This window comes from Equus przewalskii, chromosome 13, assembly GCF_037783145.1.
Source record: "Equus przewalskii isolate Varuska chromosome 13, EquPr2, whole genome shotgun sequence".
Taxonomy (NCBI): domain Eukaryota; kingdom Metazoa; phylum Chordata; class Mammalia; order Perissodactyla; family Equidae; genus Equus; species Equus przewalskii.
Genome location: NC_091843.1, coordinates 37,323,779 through 37,342,631, shown reverse-complemented (window position 1 = coordinate 37,342,631; position 18,853 = coordinate 37,323,779). Strand labels below are relative to the sequence as shown.

General features: G+C 42.5%; 2 protein-coding genes across 16 annotated transcripts in view; one reads left to right on the top strand and one right to left on the bottom strand.

The window, feature by feature from the left end:
• BRD8 (bromodomain containing 8) overlaps window positions 1-9,743 on the bottom strand; it is a 30,284-nt gene extending 20,541 nt beyond the window's left edge. For all 15 annotated transcript variants that reach the window (XR_011525557.1, XR_011525558.1, XR_011525559.1 and 12 more), the window contains exons 1-8: window positions 9,610-9,743; window positions 8,571-8,667; window positions 3,376-3,445; window positions 2,436-2,485; window positions 1,837-1,959; window positions 1,629-1,709; window positions 940-1,004; window positions 104-240 (exon numbers count right to left, since the gene is read on the bottom strand). Coding sequence is in view for 11 of the 15 variants with exons in the window: in XM_070570856.1 (XP_070426957.1) it covers window positions 104-240; window positions 940-1,004; window positions 1,629-1,709; window positions 1,837-1,959; window positions 2,436-2,485; window positions 3,376-3,445; window positions 8,571-8,667; window positions 9,610-9,628 (642 nt within the window). In the remaining 4 variants the exon portion in view is untranslated. The remainder of the gene's footprint in view (window positions 1-103; window positions 241-939; window positions 1,005-1,628; window positions 1,710-1,836; window positions 1,960-2,435; window positions 2,486-3,375; window positions 3,446-8,570; window positions 8,668-9,609) is intronic.
• On the top strand, window positions 9,713-18,819 carry KIF20A (kinesin family member 20A). Its single transcript, XM_008538977.2, has 19 exons — window positions 9,713-10,240; window positions 10,697-10,882; window positions 12,636-12,725; window positions 12,817-12,936; window positions 13,505-13,643; window positions 13,745-13,932; window positions 14,019-14,148; window positions 14,330-14,524; window positions 14,635-14,746; window positions 14,850-14,918; window positions 15,139-15,282; window positions 15,432-15,597; window positions 15,709-15,873; window positions 16,003-16,142; window positions 16,282-16,384; window positions 16,699-16,897; window positions 17,145-17,236; window positions 17,471-17,608; window positions 18,269-18,819. Exons 2-19 carry the CDS (start codon window positions 10,718-10,720, stop codon window positions 18,587-18,589), a joined length of 2,676 nt encoding a protein of 891 aa, XP_008537199.2. The 5' UTR covers window positions 9,713-10,240; window positions 10,697-10,717; the 3' UTR covers window positions 18,590-18,819.
• The last annotated feature ends 34 nt before the right edge of the window (window positions 18,820-18,853 follow it).

Sequence of the window (18,853 nt, the reverse complement as noted above, 5' to 3'; positions counted from 1 at the left end):
GAGGAAGTTGCCTCTAGGCCAAAAGTGGTTTCCTCATTACTCAGCTCTCTGCTGGCTTATTGTCCCTTTGCTGATTAATTCCTGCAGATGGAAATATACTCACCCCAGAGGTCGTCTCTTCCATAGTGGTTGCAGTCAAGTCCCCAAGTGGATAATCACCTCCTGGGGAGGCAGAATCTATAGGAGAGCGGACCATCACAGTGGGTAACCTCCGAGGGGGTGTTTTTACTGCTTGACGAGCTAGAACATATAAGAGAACAATTTCTAAGTCTTCAAGATTAAATAAATGAAACTAAACATTACTCTGCTATTACATAATAAAGGACAAATAAGGATGCTGCATTACTAAAGTAGCATTATGAGTTTGGATTAGAAAGCTGTCTTTAACGCTTCTGAGAGGTAGGTAACTTTTTAGCCTGACTTTTCCCAAGAGTAATTTTTACACTAAGCAAATTCACTTAACTAGCTATCCCAAAGGTCCTTGGAGTAGGAAAGTGATTTAAATACCTCTCAATATCCTCTTCAACAACTTATTAGGATTCTGCTTTGTTTTAACAAGAGAAAACGACCTCATTAGCTCAAAGCATGTATTCCTAGAGTTACAAATGCTTAACTTCCTCCCTTTATCCAACGACTGAGCTATTCTCAATCTTTTTACAGGCCTTTGACTTCTAAAATCTTAATTATGTTCAGTGTCTTATTACCAAGCCTTTTGTCCTAAAAGGACACAAAGTCTAGTGAGATCTGAGCAGAGCTAATTTTCTAAGAGCTTCCTCCTGGACAAAAGGGGATATTTTTATTCTGGTAAAAGAGAAGATGACAGAGAAAAGTATGCAAGTAAATTGGAATTAGTAGATTCTGTTACAAAAGAGTCTTCAATTTTCATTAGTGTGCAGTACTGCAGAGTCAATTGCTCAACAGTCACTAGGTTCAGCTTACCCTGATATGCAGCATCTGTAGCCTTCCTCTTTACTTCAGCCTCCTCTTCCTCCAATTTTTTTTTCCTGAAGAAGGAATTAAGGGTTAGATCCTAACCAGCTCTAGCTCCTCCTCACAGTGCTCTCACAAGGAAATTTTTTGCCAGGCTAGCACTTTCTGAAGGAAAGGCCTAAAAAGGAATCTTTATCAGCAAAACAGGGAATTTTGAGTACACTGCCTAACTAACAGTTCTTTTATTTTCTTCCTCTTTTCCCGAAAGCCCCCCAGAACATAGTTGTATATTCTAGCTGTAGTTTTTCTAGTTCTGCTATGCAGGACGCTACCTCAGAATGGCTTGATGAGCGGTGCTAGGTCTGCACCCAGGATCTGAACCAGTGAAACCCTGGGCCACCAAAACAGAGCAATGAACTTAAACAGGGCTGGCCCCTAACTACCAGTTCTTTACCCAGGCAAACTAGAGCCACTTTTAAGTTAGGACTAAGTTATGTTCTCACATTGAAATGTTCCATCACATTACTTTCCAGGACTCACATCCCCCTCCCAGCTACCAGGCCACTCTGCAGCTTTCCCTTTCTAGAATCTCTCAAGTCTAAAGGGATGGAAGATGAAGGAAATAAGCCAGATTACTTGAGGAAGAAAGGGAGTAAAAAGAAAGGAAGTAGATAGAAGAACAATGTAATATAACACACATCGCAATGTCATTGCAAAGCTCATCCAGTCTGCTGTCCATGTGCCCAGCTTGAATTAGTTCTGCATCTCTTTTCAGCCGTCTGTAAGGAAGAAAGAGAGGTAAGTAGAATGGGTTTTTTAATCCGCTATTTAAAAAATTCTGATGAGTATCAGAAGTCAGCCTCTTTTGCCTCTCCCAACCCATTTGGCATTCTCTCTAATAAGTACCTATATTTTTCCTGGGTTTCCTTTATCACTTTCTTTAGTTCCTCAACTCGTTCAGCAGTCAGTTTCCGAACAATGACATCTTCAACAGTTTCTACCACTTCTCCCTTTTCACCTCTTTTCCGTCTGTGGAAAATTAAAAAACAAAAAACAAGACACATACATTTGAACAAGAGAACATTTGTTCTCACTCCCACTTGCTTTCTTTGAGCCTCCTCCGTGACCTAACCATAGACAACTTCTGCTATACTTTTATCACCCAGTAATATAAATAGATATAAATCAGATTTCCTCAGTAAACACTCTCCACTAAAAAGATTTGGCTTGGGGCCAGCCCGGTAGCGCAGTGGCTAAGTTCGCAAGTTCTGCTTCTCGGCGGCCCAGGGTTCACTGGTTCCGATCCCGGGTGCAGACATGGCACCGCTTGGCAAAAGCCATGCTATGGTAGGCATCCCAAACATAAAGTAGAGGAAGATGGGCATGGACATTAGCTTAGGGCCAGTCTTCCTCAGCAAAAAGAGGATTGGCAGTAGTTAGAACAGGGCTAATCTTCCTCAGAAAAAAAAAAAAGATTTGGCTTAAGTGCCTGGCTTTGTACTCACTTTGGGGTCTCAGTGGTCTCTAGAAGCTCCGAGTACTGAGAAGCACAATGCTATGAAGAAAAAAAGTGAATATGATCAGCAAGCCTGGAAAGGAATGACCTTTCAAAATTTCAACATATTAGACTAAGGTTTAGAAAAGGGGGCTATATGTAAGATGTAAGTGGTTTCTAAGAGGGAAATTACTTTGCAATCAAATCAGTTCAAAATAATCAATACCAGGACACAGAAAAGGGAGTCTCCTGGCCTGGAATTTGTGTATTTGAGGAAAGACAACCTAACAGCCAATATATTTATAGCTCCTATCTACTGAGTAGTCACTTTAAGCAAGGCACTGTGCTAAATGCTTTACAGGTATTACCTCAATTAATCTTTACAACAATCCTGAAGCAAAGTTTATCTCTATTGTGAAATAGGGATAAACTGAGAAAAGTGAGGATCATGGTCCAAAGTTTTTAAGTGGAGTCATATTGAAACTGAATCTATCTAACTCCTAAGCTTGAGCTCTTAACTGTTAGGCTACACTGACAAGAACAGTTTGTAATACGAGCATACATGGATGGATTGACAAATAGTGGGAAAAACGAAAAAGTATTCTCAACTATTCTCCCTTTTCATGGTATAAAAGCCTTGTGACTAAAGGGCAGGGCCTGGAAGGGAACCCACTTCACATTTCAAAGACTGCTCTAAAAGAACACTTGCTTGGGAACTTATTTTTCTTTCCTGACAAAGATGATTATATTATCTGCCTCCACAATTTTTTTAGATTTCTGTAAATTAACAGATGGGCTTTAATTCTCATTAAATTACAAAGCCAAAATAAACATCAATACATCTAAGAAACTGACTATACAATCCTAACCCTGATTACACATCTGACCTACCTTGGAAATGTTATAAGAATACACAATCCATGGCCATCTCAGAGGTATAGGGAACTTACTTTTTGAGAGAACCAATCTGGAGGGCGGCCAGGTTCTGCAAAGGGCTTGATTGCTCTGCTAACTGATACCCTGCAAAAGGAGAAAAGCCTTATTACCCATCAAATAGAAAAAAAAGGAGGGAACGTATGCTGAGAGTTCAAGGTTTGAAGACCAAACTTTGGAATAAAAAACTGCCACTGTAAAGTATTCTGGAATATGTGACTATGGAAAACGACACAACTGCTTAAAAGTTGTTTAGAAGGAAAGAGTCATTGCTAAATAGTTTTCCTAGGTGATATATCTCCTGGGTGAAGTGAAGGTATTAGAACCCAGTAAGGTACCATTTTTGTTCATTTTGGAAAATATTTTTATGTTGATTTTAGTTCTTTTAGAAAAGATTTGCCTTTTGAAAAGCAATTTGTAATACAGTCCAGACCCAAAAAAGTTATCTTTTGATCCACTAAGAGAGCTCCTAGGAATGCAATATAAGGAAATAATTTAACAAAAGAAGGAAGCACCAAGAAGACAGCATCATGTAGATTTGATTAGACTATGAACATTAGGTTTTTCCTAAACACCTGCAAGACGATGCTTAACTTATGGCACTTCAACTCTATGAAATTAAACAGTTCATAAAAATAGTTATGAAATACATGTGGTGATATGGAATATATTTATAACATAATATTAACTGAAAAAAGATGACGATTTTTTGCTATGATGCAATCACACAACCTTTAGAAAAGTTGTCGGTATAAAGACAAAGAAAGAAATAGGCAAAATTGAAGAGAGTTGGACTGGAATGGGATGAAAGAAGACTGTAAAGGGGCTTCAACTGTGTCTGTTTTTCTTTAAAAAGATCTGAGGGAAATATGACAAAATATCAAGATTTGTTAAGTCCAAGTAACAGGTACATGTGCACTCTATTATTCTCCACATTTCTCTAGGTGGTTGAAATATTTCATAATTTTAAAAAAGAAAAAAGTTTTTAAATTTTGTGTTGGATAATGGTATCAGAGCTCTTTTCCTTTATAAGAAGTAATTTAACATTGTTAAATGGATGGCTATCAGCAAAAAATAAAGTGCGACCCATAATTTACGCCGTATACCAAGAAAACCCCCAAATGGATCAATGATTTAAATGTTTAAAAAAATTTAACCATGGAAGTACTAGAAGAAATCATAGAATTATTTTATAATCTCAGACTAAGGAAGAACTTTCTAATTATGTCCCAAAATCCAGGAGTTGTAAAAGAAAATTATTAATAAGTAAGCTATATTTTGTAAGTCTTAATGTAAAAATATCACCAAAAGCAAAGGCAAATGGCACATTAGTAAAACAAATGCGTCTCATAGCTCAGACAAATGGCTAATCTCTGTAATATATAAGAAGTCCCCAGAAATTAAAGAGAAAGACTAATAATCAAATAAAAAAAAGGGAAAAAGCAGTTACAGAAAAGGAAATACAAGTGGCTCTTTAACACATGAAGATATTCAACCTCACTCATCATAGGATAAACGCAAATGAAAAATATGAGAACTATTTCTCATCTTTTATAACACTGTCAAAGATCAAAACCATCTAACAACACATTCTATGAGCCAAGGCATAGAAAAACATGTGCTCTGATATATTACCAATGGGAGTATAAATTGAAACAATTTCTGAGTGAGGCAATTGAAAATATCTATCAAACTTTATAAACTTATATATTCTTTGATCCAATAACTCTAATTTCAGTTTTAGATATAATTTATACACAATTATGCAAGGTTATTATTTCTATTAACAAATGTCCATCAACAGAGACCATTTAAACAAATTATGGTATATCCCTAAAACATGCAGCTGCCAAAAAAAAAGAAAAAAAGGGAATGAGATAAAACTTCATATACAGATATGCAATGATCTCTAAGATACAGTACTAAGTTAAAAACAGAGAAGCAGCAGCAGCAAGGTAAAGAACAGTACGTATAGTCTATAATCATTTGTGTTCAAGAAGGGAGAGGGAAAAAGAAAATACATATTTGCTCATGTATACAAAATTAATGCAAGAAACACACAAGAAATTGCTAACACTAGGGAGATAAGGTACAGTGATGGGAGGAAGACATTGTGTATCATTTTGAACCTATGACTTAGTACTTCCTCAAAAAATAAATACAACTTAAAATTTCAAAGTTTTACTTAAATGTTCATATACTGTTTTTCTAATAAAAATGTGAAGAAATATGCAGATTGGATTCTATTTACTTGGTGTTTTCTCTAAAAATGAGTTCAGGGGCTGGACCAGTGGCATACTGTTTGAGTTTGTACACTCTGCTTCGGCGGCCGAGTGTTTGTAGGTTTGGATCCAGGGTGCGGAACCAGCACCACTCATCAAGCCATGCTATGGTGGCATCCCAAATACAAAATAGTGGAAGACTGGCACAGGTGTTACCTCAGGGACAATCATCCTCAAGGGAAAAGAGGAAGATTGGCAACAGATGTTAGCTCAGGCCCAAACTTCCTCACCAAAAAAAAAGAAAAATGAGTTCAGTTTATATTTGAGTTGAGCTATATACATATCTTTTTTTTTCTTTAAAGATTGGCACCTGAGCTAACATCTGTTGCCAATCTTCTTACCTTTTTTTCTCTTCTCTCCAGAGCACCCCCAGTACATAGTTGTCTACTCTAGTTGTAGGTCCTTCTGGTTGAGCTATGTGGGACGCTGCCTCAGCGTGGCCTAATGAACAGTGCTAGGTCTGCACCCAGGATCCAAACCAGTGAAACCCTGGCAAACTTAACCACTTGGCCATGGGGCCAGCCTCTGAGTTGAGTTATATTTAAGTTCAGGCTGTCATTTATCAAATTAGTATGATTCATTTTGTCTTGAGGTTTACCATTTAATTTGGCCCAAGAATAGCTGCTACCTAGAGCCATCCCTGACGGCCTAGCAGTTAAAGTTTGGTGCACTTCGCTTCAGCGGCCTGGGTTCAGTTCCCATTCACAGAACCACACCACTCATCTGTCAGTAGCCATGTCATGGCAGTGGCTCACAGAGAAGAACCAGAAGAATTTACAACTATACACACCTCTGTATTGGGGCTTTTGGGGGGAAAGACAAAGAAAAAGGAGGAAAATTGGCAACAGATGTTAGCTTAGGGCGAATCTCCCCCTCTGCAAAAAAAAGAATAGCTGCTACCAGAATATACTGGTTTCACCTTAGAAAAGTTATTTGAAAAATATATAAAGTTGCAGAAATGCTAAGTGTGAACAGTAATAGTGCTTTTGTAAATTCATTTGAATGGTTAAAGTAGTAAAGATATATATATAAACACGAATTTGTATATTAACTAATTACAAGGTTTAAGACAATTAAAGTTGTCCTTAGAGCCTGATTGCAGACATGGCACTGCTCATCAAGCCATGCTGAGGCAGTGTCCCACATGCCACAACTAGAAGGACCCACAACAAAGAATATACAACTATGTACTGGGGGGCTTTGGGGAGAAAAAGGAAAAAGATAAAATCTTTAAAAAAAAAAAAAATGAAAACGGGGGCGGGGGGGGGGTTGGGGGGGCCAGCCCCGTGGCACAGCGGTTAAGTTCACACGCTCTACTTCTTAGCGGCCTGGAGTTCGCTGGTTTGGATCCCGGGTGCAGACATGGCACCGCTTGGCACGCCATGCTGTGGTAGGCGTCCCACATATAAAGTGGGGAAGATGGGCACGGATGTTAGCTCAGGGCAAGCCTTCCTCAGCAAAAAGAGGGGGACTGGCAGTAGTTAGCTCAGGGCTAATCTTCCTCAAAAAATAAAATAAAATAAAATGAAAAGGGGTATGTCCTGGTAGCAAAAAAGATTGGAAACCACAGTCTTACTTTCTGATACTTAAAAAGAAATACTGAGTGCCTGGACAATTCAATAGGAAAAGAATAGTCTTTTCAACAAAAACTGGGTACTGAGACAGCTAGGTACCTAAATGCAAGAGAGACCTCTGCCTTACAACATACACAAAAACTAACTCAAAAATGAATCAAAGACCTAAAATGTGTAGAGATAAAACTATACTTTTAGAAGAAAACATAGAAATAAATGGTTTCTTAACTATGACACCAAAAGCACAAGCAACAAAGAAAAAATAGACAAACTGGACATATCAAAACTAAAAACTTTTTTGCTGTAAACAATACCAATCAAGAAAGTGAAAAGTCAACACACAAAATAAGAGAAATATTTGCAAATCATCTATCTGACAAGGGATTTGTGTCCAAAATATACAAAGAATTCTTAAAACTCAATAAAAAAAAATCAAAAGATCTGAGCAGACATTTCTCCAAAGAAGATATACAAACGGTCAATAAGCATGCGAAAAGACGCTCAGCATTAGTCATCAGGGACATGCAAATCAAAACCACAATGAGATACCATTTCATACCCACTAGTATGGACATAACCGAAAAGACAGTAAGTGTTGTCAAGCACAAGGAGACATTGGGGCCCTCATTTATTGCTGGTGGGAATGTAAACCAGTGGGGCCCCTTTAAAAATAGTTTAGCAGTCCCCCAAAAAGTTAAACATAGAGTTACCATATGTCCCAGCAATTCCATTCTCAATTCAAAAGAACTGAAAACCTCATACATGAATGTTTATAGCAGCATTAATTATAACCATCAAAACAGTGGAAACAACCCAAATGTTCATTAACTCATGAGTAAATAAATAAAATGTGGCATACCCATACAATGGATTATTTTAGTCATAAAAAAAGGAATAAAGTACTGATACATGCTACAACTTGGATGAACCTCGAAAAACATTACACTAAGTGAAAGAAGCCAGTTACAGAAGGCCACAAATTATATGATTCCATTTACATGAAATGTCCAAAACTAGCAATTTATAGAGACAGAAAGTAGATGAGTGGGTGCCTAGGGATGGGGGGAGGGATGTTAGGGAGATGGTGAGGAGATGGCAGAGTGACTCTTAAGGGGTAAGAGGTTTCTTTCAGGGGTAAAGAAAATGTTCTAAAATTAGACTGTGGTGATGGTTGCACAACTCTGTGAATACACTAAATTCTGTGAATATACTGGGTTAATTTTACGGTATGTGAATTAAAGCTGTTAAAAAATAAACACTTAAAGGTTAGTATAATTAACTATAGGAATCCACCAATGTAAAAAAATACCCAACAGTTTCTAAGACCCAAGAAAGCAGACATCCTAGATATCTTACCAATTTTGATCTCCACTCCTCATGACAGAAGATGCTAAACACAGCTTCTCTCGGATAGACCATGGCTCTGTGGGGCCAGTACTCAGCAGCTTGTGTTCTGAAAGGACAGAAGGCTTAGAGACAACCAGTGAAACAGTAGAGTAGTTCTAAGCCCCAAAGGGAGGCCTAGAAGCCTAATACAAAACATCCCAATTTGTAAGGACAAAACAAGCTACTATCACCAAATCTTGATTTTCATGTTTCATAGTAAAACATAACCACGGGGGCGGTATCTATTCATTGTATTTGAATTGCACTCTGAATATCTGGCGGAAGATTTTATTTCTTCAAGTGCCATGGCTCCTTTTCTTTATAAAAAATAATAATCATAATAATAAATAAGGAGTGTCAGATTAAGATAAGGCAGTTCTCCCGAAAGGCCCAGTTTTAAGAATACTTTATTCCAGTTTGAACGCAAAGGCTTATTTCCCGCGATTCGCAACGCCACCTCCCCTACTGTCCCGCCTCCTTCTTAGCATAAACTTGTTTACTTCCTTCACTAATTCCTCCCTGTAGCTGTTGGGCCTAAAGGACCTTTTTCATCCATGAAACAGACAAAAATGGCTGAGACGCAAGAAATGCAATTTTCCCAGTGGCACAAAAAGCTCACGGTTAAAATACCCACATTTCTCTAGCAGATGGAGTATGGGCCTCACAAACGTGGGTCAAAAAATGAATGCTGGCCACTCGTGTGGCTCACATTTCTTCACCTGCGCGCCCGAGTCTCTAGAGCACACTTCTCTCTCACCCCGCAGAGCTCCCCAACACATAAGGATTCGCTGAGCTGCTTCTCTCAAATCTCAGCGGCCTCCCTGAGACACAAGACAACACCGCTGGGCCCCTAACGGTTGGCCTTCACGACACCGTCGAGCGAAGGTCTCTGAAGACCCTGGGCTCTCAGGCAAATCACTGCTCCTACTCTCTAAGCATGTGACAGAAATCTGCTGCCTGGCCTCGCCTCTACAAAGGCCTTCCGCGCAAAAGCACCGCAGATACTTACTACCCGTTCCTGCCGCCATCTTGGCCCCGAAGTCTCCAACCCCGGAAGGGAGACCGTCTAGCGGGGCCGAAACCCGGGGAACTCTGGGAAGCAGAGTCTGGGCGTTTGTTTGCGGTGCCTCCTGGGAAATGGAGTCTTCCCGCCCCGACCTGCGAAGAACAAGCACCCTAACCAGGTCTCTTGTGCGCTCTTGGGAAGGAATGTGCTAAAGAACAAAGGATGACGGCCGAAGCCTCAGGATTTCCTTTAGGCTTCTTAGAAAAGAAATACCTAGGGTTCAAGAAAAAGTGTTAAGAGGGAAGAATTCCAGGCGACCCAACTCCAAACTCCGACAGTTGGTAACCCGGACCCATATTAGAGCGGAGAGGTCAAGCCCCCAAGCAAACGGTCTCGCGCGGCCCGGCCCGCCCCCTTTCCTTGCTCTGATTGGTAGCTGCAAGCTTCGCTATCTGATTGGCCGAGCGAACGCAGCGCGTAATTTAAAACATTGTATCAGTAACAAAAGGTGTGCCTCGTGGGCGGAGTTGTGCTCTCTGGCAGCGAAAGTCCAGGTTCGGCGGCGAAAGTCAAGGTTCGGTGGCGGAGTGTGAGTGAGTCGGTACCAGAGGAGGAACAAGTGTCGCGTCTTCAGGTGAGTGTGGAACTGTGCTGGAGCCCAGCTGGGATGCCAGCTCTTGCCCTCGCGGAATAGGCTTTCAGAAAGCGGAGCTGCCGCCATCCCTTTTTTCAATCCCTCTCTGCTCACTGTGGGCCTCTGGCCGAGGTTGGAGAAGGAGCCTAGCTTACCGAGACCACCTCAACAACACCGGTGGGTGAGGCACCCCCTACTTAGATCGTGGCCTTTTGCTTTTGGAGTCAGATATCTGTTCATTCCTGTTCGCGGTCGGACCTGCCGCCTCAGATTGGATTAAATGATTAACTCCTCTCATCCCTTTTCCCTCTGCTGGTAGTTGAAGGGAACAGGGACCAGGAATTCAGGCAGCGAGACCAAGATGTCCTGGGGCAAAGGAATTGTTTCTTAACCTAGAATTTGCAGCCCCTCTGTCCCTTAAGGTTCTCCTCCCTACCCACCCTTGTCTATTTTTAGACCTAAGCTGCCCCTGCTGTCATGTCGCAAGGGATCCTTTCTCCGCCAGCCGGCTTGCTGTCAGATGAGGAGGTCGTAGTCTCCCCCATGTTTGAGTCCACAGCTGCAGATTTGGGGTCTGTGGTACGCAAGGACCTGCTGTCAGACTGCTCTGTCATCTCCGCCTCCCTAGAGGACAAGCAGCAGGTAAAGGAGTTGGAGAGTGGCAGAAAAAATTTTACTTCTAGGTTCTTCAGCTGTTCTAATAACTAAATTTACAGGTTAATAGGAGAAAAACAAACTTAATTTTGTACTACAAGAACCCCAGACAAATATGAGACCCAAGGCAGTCAGGCAATTGAGCTTATGTGCCATCCTGAGCTAAGGAATGGTATAAGGGCCTGGGGCTTCAAAGGGGAGCAGGGCAATTCACAGGAAGATAAGAGCAGATGTTTGGTAATCAGATGTTTGCCCTGCCATGTAGGTAAGTCTTTCAGATAAAAAGTTATCTCTGGTAATAGCTCTCTTTCTGGGCCAGGCTCCCTACCTAAAATCTTTTAGGCAGTTAAGGGAGAGGTAAAAGTTTTTCTCAAGTCTGCTGGATCACGATTGCCTTCAGCTCAAAATAATCCACATGCCAAAGTGACACATTTTGGGGTGGCGTATTCTGCTCCCCTTCAGTGGCTTGGGGGCAGAGAGTGATATCCTCAGCCTACTAGTTGTCCATACAGAGTAGTATGAGGTCAAAACCCAGCAATCTTGAGGGTCTGAATGATCAATTCAAAATTAAGAGCAGGACGAATAAAAAATGTAGAGTTGTGTATCCATAAGAACTATTATTTGCATTGCATTGATGAAACACCCTCAAGTGCATACTCTCAGGTAATCCTATGAGGAAAGGCTAACAGTTATCTCTCCTTCACCGTGAGGCCCAGATGTGTTAATAATTTGCACAGGGTCATACTGCCATCAAGTAGGTGGAATGTACATTCAGGTTTTGGGGGTTTTTTATGTGTCACCACCACAGCATGGCCACCAATGAGTGGTGTAGGTCTGCACCAAGGAACTGAACCCAGGCTGCCCAAGTGGAGTGTGCTGAACTTAACCACTACGCCATGGGGCCAGCCCCAACATTCAGGTTTTAATGTCAGCCACAGATTCCATTTATGGAGCCTTTCTGCTAAGCTAGGTTTCTCAGCTGCACCATTATTGACATTTGGGGCCACATAATTCTTTGTTATAGGGGGCTGTCCTATGCATTGTAAGATGTTTAGCAGCATCCTGGCCTCTACTCACTAGATGTCAGTAGCTCTTTCTCACTTGTGACAACCAAGAAACCTCACCTGACATTGCTAAATGTCCCTTGGGAGGCAAATGCTCCTGGTTGAGAACAGCTCCACTCAGAAGTCTCGACTTATAGAGAAAATTCATGAAAGCAGGAGCCTTGATAGTGTCCCTCACTGTGGACTACCAGAGTTCCTGGACCATAGTAGACAGATCTCTAAATATCTGTTGAATGGATGAGGTGGGTGCTACTATTAACCCCATTCTATAGATGAGGAAACTGAGGCAAAGAAATTTAAAGAACTTGTTCAAGGTCTCAAAATTATTAAATGATGGAATTGAGATTCAAATTCAGGTGTGTCTGCCTCCAAGGTGCTTAACTACTGTGCTGTGCCTTAATATCACAGGCTGATTTTCCTACTGGTCAACCACTTCTAACTCAGATAATCAGCGTGGCGCCACATATTCAGGATACTGAAGAGACAGGGAAGGGTGATAAAGTAGTGAAAAGTCCATGTGGATTGGAATGATTATGGAACCAAAGAGTAGCTGCACACAAACATTTGAGGTAGAATGGGGGTAGTGTTAGTGTGATTCCCAGGAACTATGTTATGTTTGCCCATCTTAAGTAACTGCTGAGATTAATCTGTGGTTCTGGCCTGAAATTCTGCCACAGGCTCCATCTGAGGATAGTACGGAGAAGGTGAAAGTATACCTGAGGGTCAGGCCCTTGTTACCTTCAGAGTTGGAACGACAGGAAGATCAGGTGAGTTTCTGAGAAGAGAGGATCTGAGGTACAATGATGCAATACCCAGGAATATTTCCTTCTGTGACAACTATGTTTTCCCCCTTCTCAGGGTTGTGTCCATATTGAGAATGTGGAGACACTTGTTCTACAGGCACCCAAGGACTCCTTTGCCCAGAAGAGCAATGAGCGGGGAATTGGACAAGCAACACACAGATTCACCTTTTCCCAGGTATGGAGGTACCGGTCTGCAAACAAGGGACCAACATGTAGGGGGAGCTTTATTCTCTTTAGAGGGAAATCTTTTTATTTCACTGTGAGTACCTTATATATGCATGTCTACAATTTTGGGGACCCTTGTTGTGTGCTAGTCAATATGTCAAGTACTTTATATGCATTAATTCCCAACAGCTCTATTATCATTATTGTCCCTATTTTCCTGACAAGGATACTGTGGCTCAGTGAAGGTAATGTTGCTGAAGCTATGTAGCTAGTCATTGGTAGAGTTAGGACTTGAATCTAGATCCATCTGTCTCCAAAGTCCACTCTTGTGCCCATTATGTTGCCCCATTGTGTGTGCAGCATCGGACTTAGTGGATAGCATTCCTTAAGTATTTATTGATTTGAATGCAAGATGGACTGGCAGAGTGGTTGGGTCTGCAGTGTTGCAGCACTGCAGAAAGAAGATGCTTGAGTAGTCTCCAAAGCCAGCCACCCAGAAAGGGATGCATCTGCTGACTCTGCACAGGAGGCAAATGGGAGGTGAAGAATGGCCCCTGAGAAACTGGGTCTGTCTTTAGATCTTTGGACCAGAAGTGGGACAGGCATCCTTCTTCAACCTGACTGTGAAGGAGATGGTAAAGGACGTACTCAAAGGGCAGAACTGGCTCATCTATGCATATGGAGTCACCAACTCAGGGAAAACCCACACAATTCAAGGTGAGTAGTAGGCCTCCTAGAATTGCTGACTGGCGTCCTTTTGATGCTCTGAGTTGGGGAACAGCACTTGCCTCAGCTGTCTGCCATTCACATGCCTGCAGGTACCATCAAGGATGGAGGGATTCTGCCACGGTCCCTGGCTCTGATCTTCAATAGCCTCCAAGGCCAACTTCATCCAACACCTGATCTGAAGCCCTTGCTCTCCAACGAGGTAATCTGGCTAGACAGCAAACAGATCCGGCAGGAAGAAACGAAGAAACTGGCCCTGCTAAATGGAGGCCTCCAAGAGGTGAAGTGTTGGTGTTCACAGAGGTGGGGGTAGAGGGACAAATCTCTGGAAAGTTTTGTACTTATCTTCTCCCTGGGTGCCCCCAGGAGGAGCTGTCCACCTCCTTGAAGAAGAGTGTCTACATTGAAAGTCGGATGGGTACCAGCACCAGCTTTGACAGTGGCATTGCTGGGCTCTCCTCCACCAGTCAGTTTACCAGCAGTAGCCAGCTAGATGGTATGTACCGTAACTGTGCTCTATTCCAGGTAACACTAGGAACACACTTCCTGCTCCCAACTGCTGCCAGGGGTACAGACCAAAGGTTGCAAACTCATTTCCACCTTCTGAAGCCCCTGCAGGCCAAAGGGGAGATGGACTACCCTATGGTTGATGCCCTGTACATTGGCTTCTTCCCTAGAAACAAATCACCGATGGGCACAGCCAGACACTGCCCCTGTAAGTGTCCCTGCAGACATTCGCTTCTCCATCTGGATCTCCTTCTTTGAGATCTACAATGAACTGCTTTATGACCTGTTAGAACCACCTAGCCAGCAGCGAAAGAGGCAGACTCTGCGGCTGTGTGAGGATCAGAATGGCAATCCCTATGTGAAAGGTATGGGAAAGCAGGGAGGTTGGTATGAACCCTGAAGGGGACTTGGGGAGAGACTAGGAAAAGAGTTAGGTGCTCCCGTCTCATATATACCTTTCTTTCCTTGGCCTCAGATCTCAACTGGATTCATGTTCAGGATGCTGAGGAGGCCTGGAAACTCCTGAAAGTGGGTCGTAAAAACCAGAGCTTTGCCAGCACCCACCTGAACCAGAACTCCAGCCGGAGGTGAGTGAGTTGTGAGAGCCAACCTGTCAGTATTCTGGGAAACATTAGTTCTCCACCTGGTCATGGAAGGTGTGCAGTGACTTTTCTTTTTCTTAACTTCCAGTCATAGCATCTTCTCAATCAGGATCCTGCACCTTCAGGGGGAAGGGGATATGGTCCCCAAGATCAGCGAGTAAGTGTCTCCATTTAGAAATTTGGGCTTCTTGGCCATAAATGGTAGTGGGGGGAGGGGGCAAGGGAGGTCCTCAGAAGAATTACTTCTGTTAGATTCTTGCTGCCCTTCCTTGGATACAGAGATTTTTTGATGGGTCCTCCCCTCCCCAGAACTACATGAAGAGCTTGAAAGCTTGTAACATGTGGGTCCTTATGTCAGATCCTGTCCATTATTCAAGGTTATCACTCTGTGATCTGGCTGGCTCAGAGCGCTGCAAAGATCAGAAGAGTGGTGAGCGGCTGAAGGAAGCAGGAAACATTAACACTTCTCTACATACCCTGGGCCGCTGTATTGCTGCCCTGCGCCAAAACCAGCAGAACCGGTGAGCTTTTGACTGCAAGCCATGGGCCTGGATGGCCTGGAGCTCTGCAGTTTGCTAAGAGACTTCCTGGTCACCACTGAGGATAGTGTTAGGATACCCCAAGGGCTGGAGTACTGCTCACAGCTCTATTCTTTCTGATTCTCTGCCAGGTCAAAGCAAAACCTGGTTCCCTTCCGCGACAGCAAGTTGACTCGAGTGTTCCAAGGTTTCTTCACAGGCCGAGGCCGCTCCTGCATGATTGTCAATGTGAATCCCTGCGCATCTACCTACGATGAGACTCTTCATGTGGCCAAGTTCTCAGCCATTGCCAGCCAGGTGAGAAGCTGTGGGTTTGATGGTTTTGCTCACTTTGGGCTGCTACCTTTATTTATGGAAGCTACTAGGGACTAGTTATGGATTCAATTAAAATTTCTCCCCATTCACTAGCTTGTGCATGCTCCACCTGTGCAACTGGGATTCCCATTGCTACATTCGTTCATCAAGGAACACAGTCTGCAGGCCTCTCCCAGCTTGCAGACAGGAGCTAAGACAGACCCAGGCCTTGATGATGACATTGAAAATGAAGTTGACATCTCTATGTATGGCAAGGAGGTGAGAATACAAGAAAGCTTTGGTGCAGCAGCTTGATGGCTATACATTTTCCATGCTGCCTTCCAGGTGGGCCTGTGGCTTTTTGGGGGCATGGGTATCTGTTACGTCTGACCCATGTGTCCTTCCTAGGAGCTCCTACAGGTAGTGGAAGCCATGAAAGCACTACTTTTGAAAGAACGGCAGGAAAAGTTGCAGCTGGAAATGCAGCTCCGTGATGAAATTTGCAATGAGATGGTGGAGCAGATGCAACAACGGGAACAGTGGTGCAGGTACCAACTGAATGACCCCTCTTGGTCCATTGCTTGGAACACGAGTGGGAAGTAGGAACTAGGATGGAGTTGTTCCTCAAGATCTGTCCTCCAAACTCACTTCTCAGGATCTTTACTCACTTCTCTTTGCTCCTGACAGTGAACATTTGGACACCCAAAAGGAACTATTAGAAGAAATGTATGAAGAGAAACTAAAGATCCTCAAGGAGTCACTTACAAGTTTTTATCAAGAAGAGCTTCAGGTGAGTTACCCTGAACCAGTCCCAACTAGCTACTCAGATACCCATAACTAGGTTGCCTGAGGTAAACAGATTTTATAAACTCTGGTAGGAGCAGGAATATGTAACTCACTTTTCTCTAGTCTCCTTAGTGCTTCGTATGTGTCAATCTATGTTTGGCAAATTGATTAAGGGTTTGGTCGGCCAGGAAATGGTATAAGTGCTAACAAACAAGCTTTTGAGGCATAAGTATCAGGGAAGGTTTTGTTCACTGTTCAGTCATCTGTTCCTGTAGGATTTGTCTGACTCTGGACAGAATTGTGCTGCTTCTCTCTTAGGAGCGGGATGAGAAGATTGAAGAGCTAGAAGCTCTCTTGCAGGAAGCCAAACAGCAGTCAATGGCCCATCAACAATCAGGGTCTGAACTGTCCCTACGGCGATCGCAAAGGTTGGCGGCTTCTACCTCCACCCAGCAGGTCCAGGAGGTTAAAGCTAAACTGGAACAGTGCAGAGCAGAGCTAAACTCCACGAATGAAGGTGAGGGAGGAGAGAGGGCAGCAAGCCTAACAGTGGCTCAGGGAAGAACTGTTCTTCAAACTTGGGCCTTCTGACACCAACTCCAACATAATTTCCTCAACTCCAAGCTACTTCCCCTGATTTTTCTCTCTAGGATGCATGCGGCCTCACTTTTTATATTTGTTGCAAGCTACTATTAACTCAGTTAAAGAGGTAAGCCCAAGGCTACAAAGCATACATATTGAAGATTCTTGTTTCCTTCCCTCAGAGCTGAGGAAGTATCAGAAGATGTTAGAACCGCCACCCTCAGCCAAGCCCTTCACCACTGATGTGGACAAGAAGTTAGAAGAGGGCCAGAAGGTAATTACCTTTCTCTGTTACCAAAGCTCTTACCTAAAGCAATTTCCAACACTATATCCTTGGTTCATGTGAGGGCAAAATGATGTTTTTTGTGCACAGTCCTGGGGAGTGGCTACTTCACTCAGCTGACTAGCCTTTCTAATTTTACTTCTCTTCAAATGGCTATCCAACTCCTCCAGATCATTATCCTGGAGGATCTTGGCCACAATTTGGTTCCTACTTCTGCTTTTTCAGAATATAAGGCTGCTACGGACAGAGCTTCAGAAACTTGGTGAGTCTCTCCAGTCAGCAGAAAGAGCCTGTTGCCACAGCACTGGGGCAGGAAAACTCCGCCAAGCCCTGACCTCTTGTGATGACATCTTAATCAAACAGGTTAGGGCAGCCTATTATGTCCCCTTCTCTCCCACCAGCCCACTTCAGAGTCTATGTGAGAAGGAGAATAAAGAGCAGAAGAGAAAAAAATGAAGATTTTTAGGCTAATCTTACAGTGAGGGGAGTTTTTCTTCCTTGCAAAATAAAAACAACCATTCACTAAGTAGAAGGCACTGTGCTAAGTAATTTATAGATATTTACTCGTAATAACAACCCTACAGAGGTAGATACTGTATTAAATCCAAGATGCTTAGATTATAAGATACCATTATTTTATGTACCACCAAAACAAAATACTAACAATTGAACCATGAAATTGATCATCAGTTAATGCATCCTGATTCCAGAGATATTAAAATGTAAAAAAAAATACATCGTAAACACAGCACTTAATTTGATACCTAAGAACTGGGGCTTTTGGAGGTTAAGTAAACTTCTTTAAGCTCATACCACCTTATGTGTTAGAAAATGTTCTATTCAGTGCTGTTGGTTTGGGTCTTAAAAGAAAATACTCCCTGTTCAACTATAAGCTCTGACTTCAAAGAATCTTTTTGTAAAAACAGTCATTAGTAACTGGGAGTAGATGGTATGTATTACCTTGCCCTCTTGTTTCTCTAATATGCCAAAAATGTTTTTTATAACTTTATTGATCTTCCTTAGGATCAGACCCTGGCTGAGCTGCAGAATAACATGATGCTAGTAAAACTGGACCTTCGGAAGAAGGCAGCATGCATCGCAGAGCAGTATCATACGGTGCTAAAACTCCAAGGCCAGGCTTCTTCTACCAAAAAGCGCCTTGGTGCCAACCAGGAAAACCAGCAACCAAACCAACAACCCCCAGGGAAGAAACCATTTCTTCGAAACTTACTTCCCCGAACACCCACCTGCCAAAACTCAACAGACTGCAGCCCTTATGCCCGTATCCTGCGCTCACGGCGCTCCCCTTTACTCAAATCTGGGCCCTTTGGCAAAAAATACTAAGGCTGTGGGGAAGGAGAGAGCAGTCATTGCCCTGAAGTGGGTCAGCTGCTCAGCTTAAGAAATATGTCTCTTTTAAGCCTTACCATATACCTGGAACTCTATCTCATATGCAATATTCAGACACTAGTTATTTTTCTCCCTTTTGTAATATAATCACCTATGTAACCTCATGCTTTTTTTCTTATATGGTTTCTATGCACAAGTTATATTAAATAAAGATATTATTCACATTTCTTATTTGAATTCCAAATTTAGCAAAACCAT

Coding starts and splice junctions, on each gene's coding strand:
- KIF20A (XM_008538977.2), top strand. CDS start 10,718: ATGTCGCAAGGGATCCTTTCTCCGCCAGCCGGCTTGCTGTCAGATGAG. Junction 12,937..13,504: donor ACAGATTCACCTTTTCCCAG/GTATGGAGGTAC, acceptor GTCTGTCTTTAG/ATCTTTGGACCAGAAGTGGG. Junction 15,598..15,708: donor TCTCAGCCATTGCCAGCCAG/GTGAGAAGCTGT, acceptor CCCATTCACTAG/CTTGTGCATGCTCCACCTGT.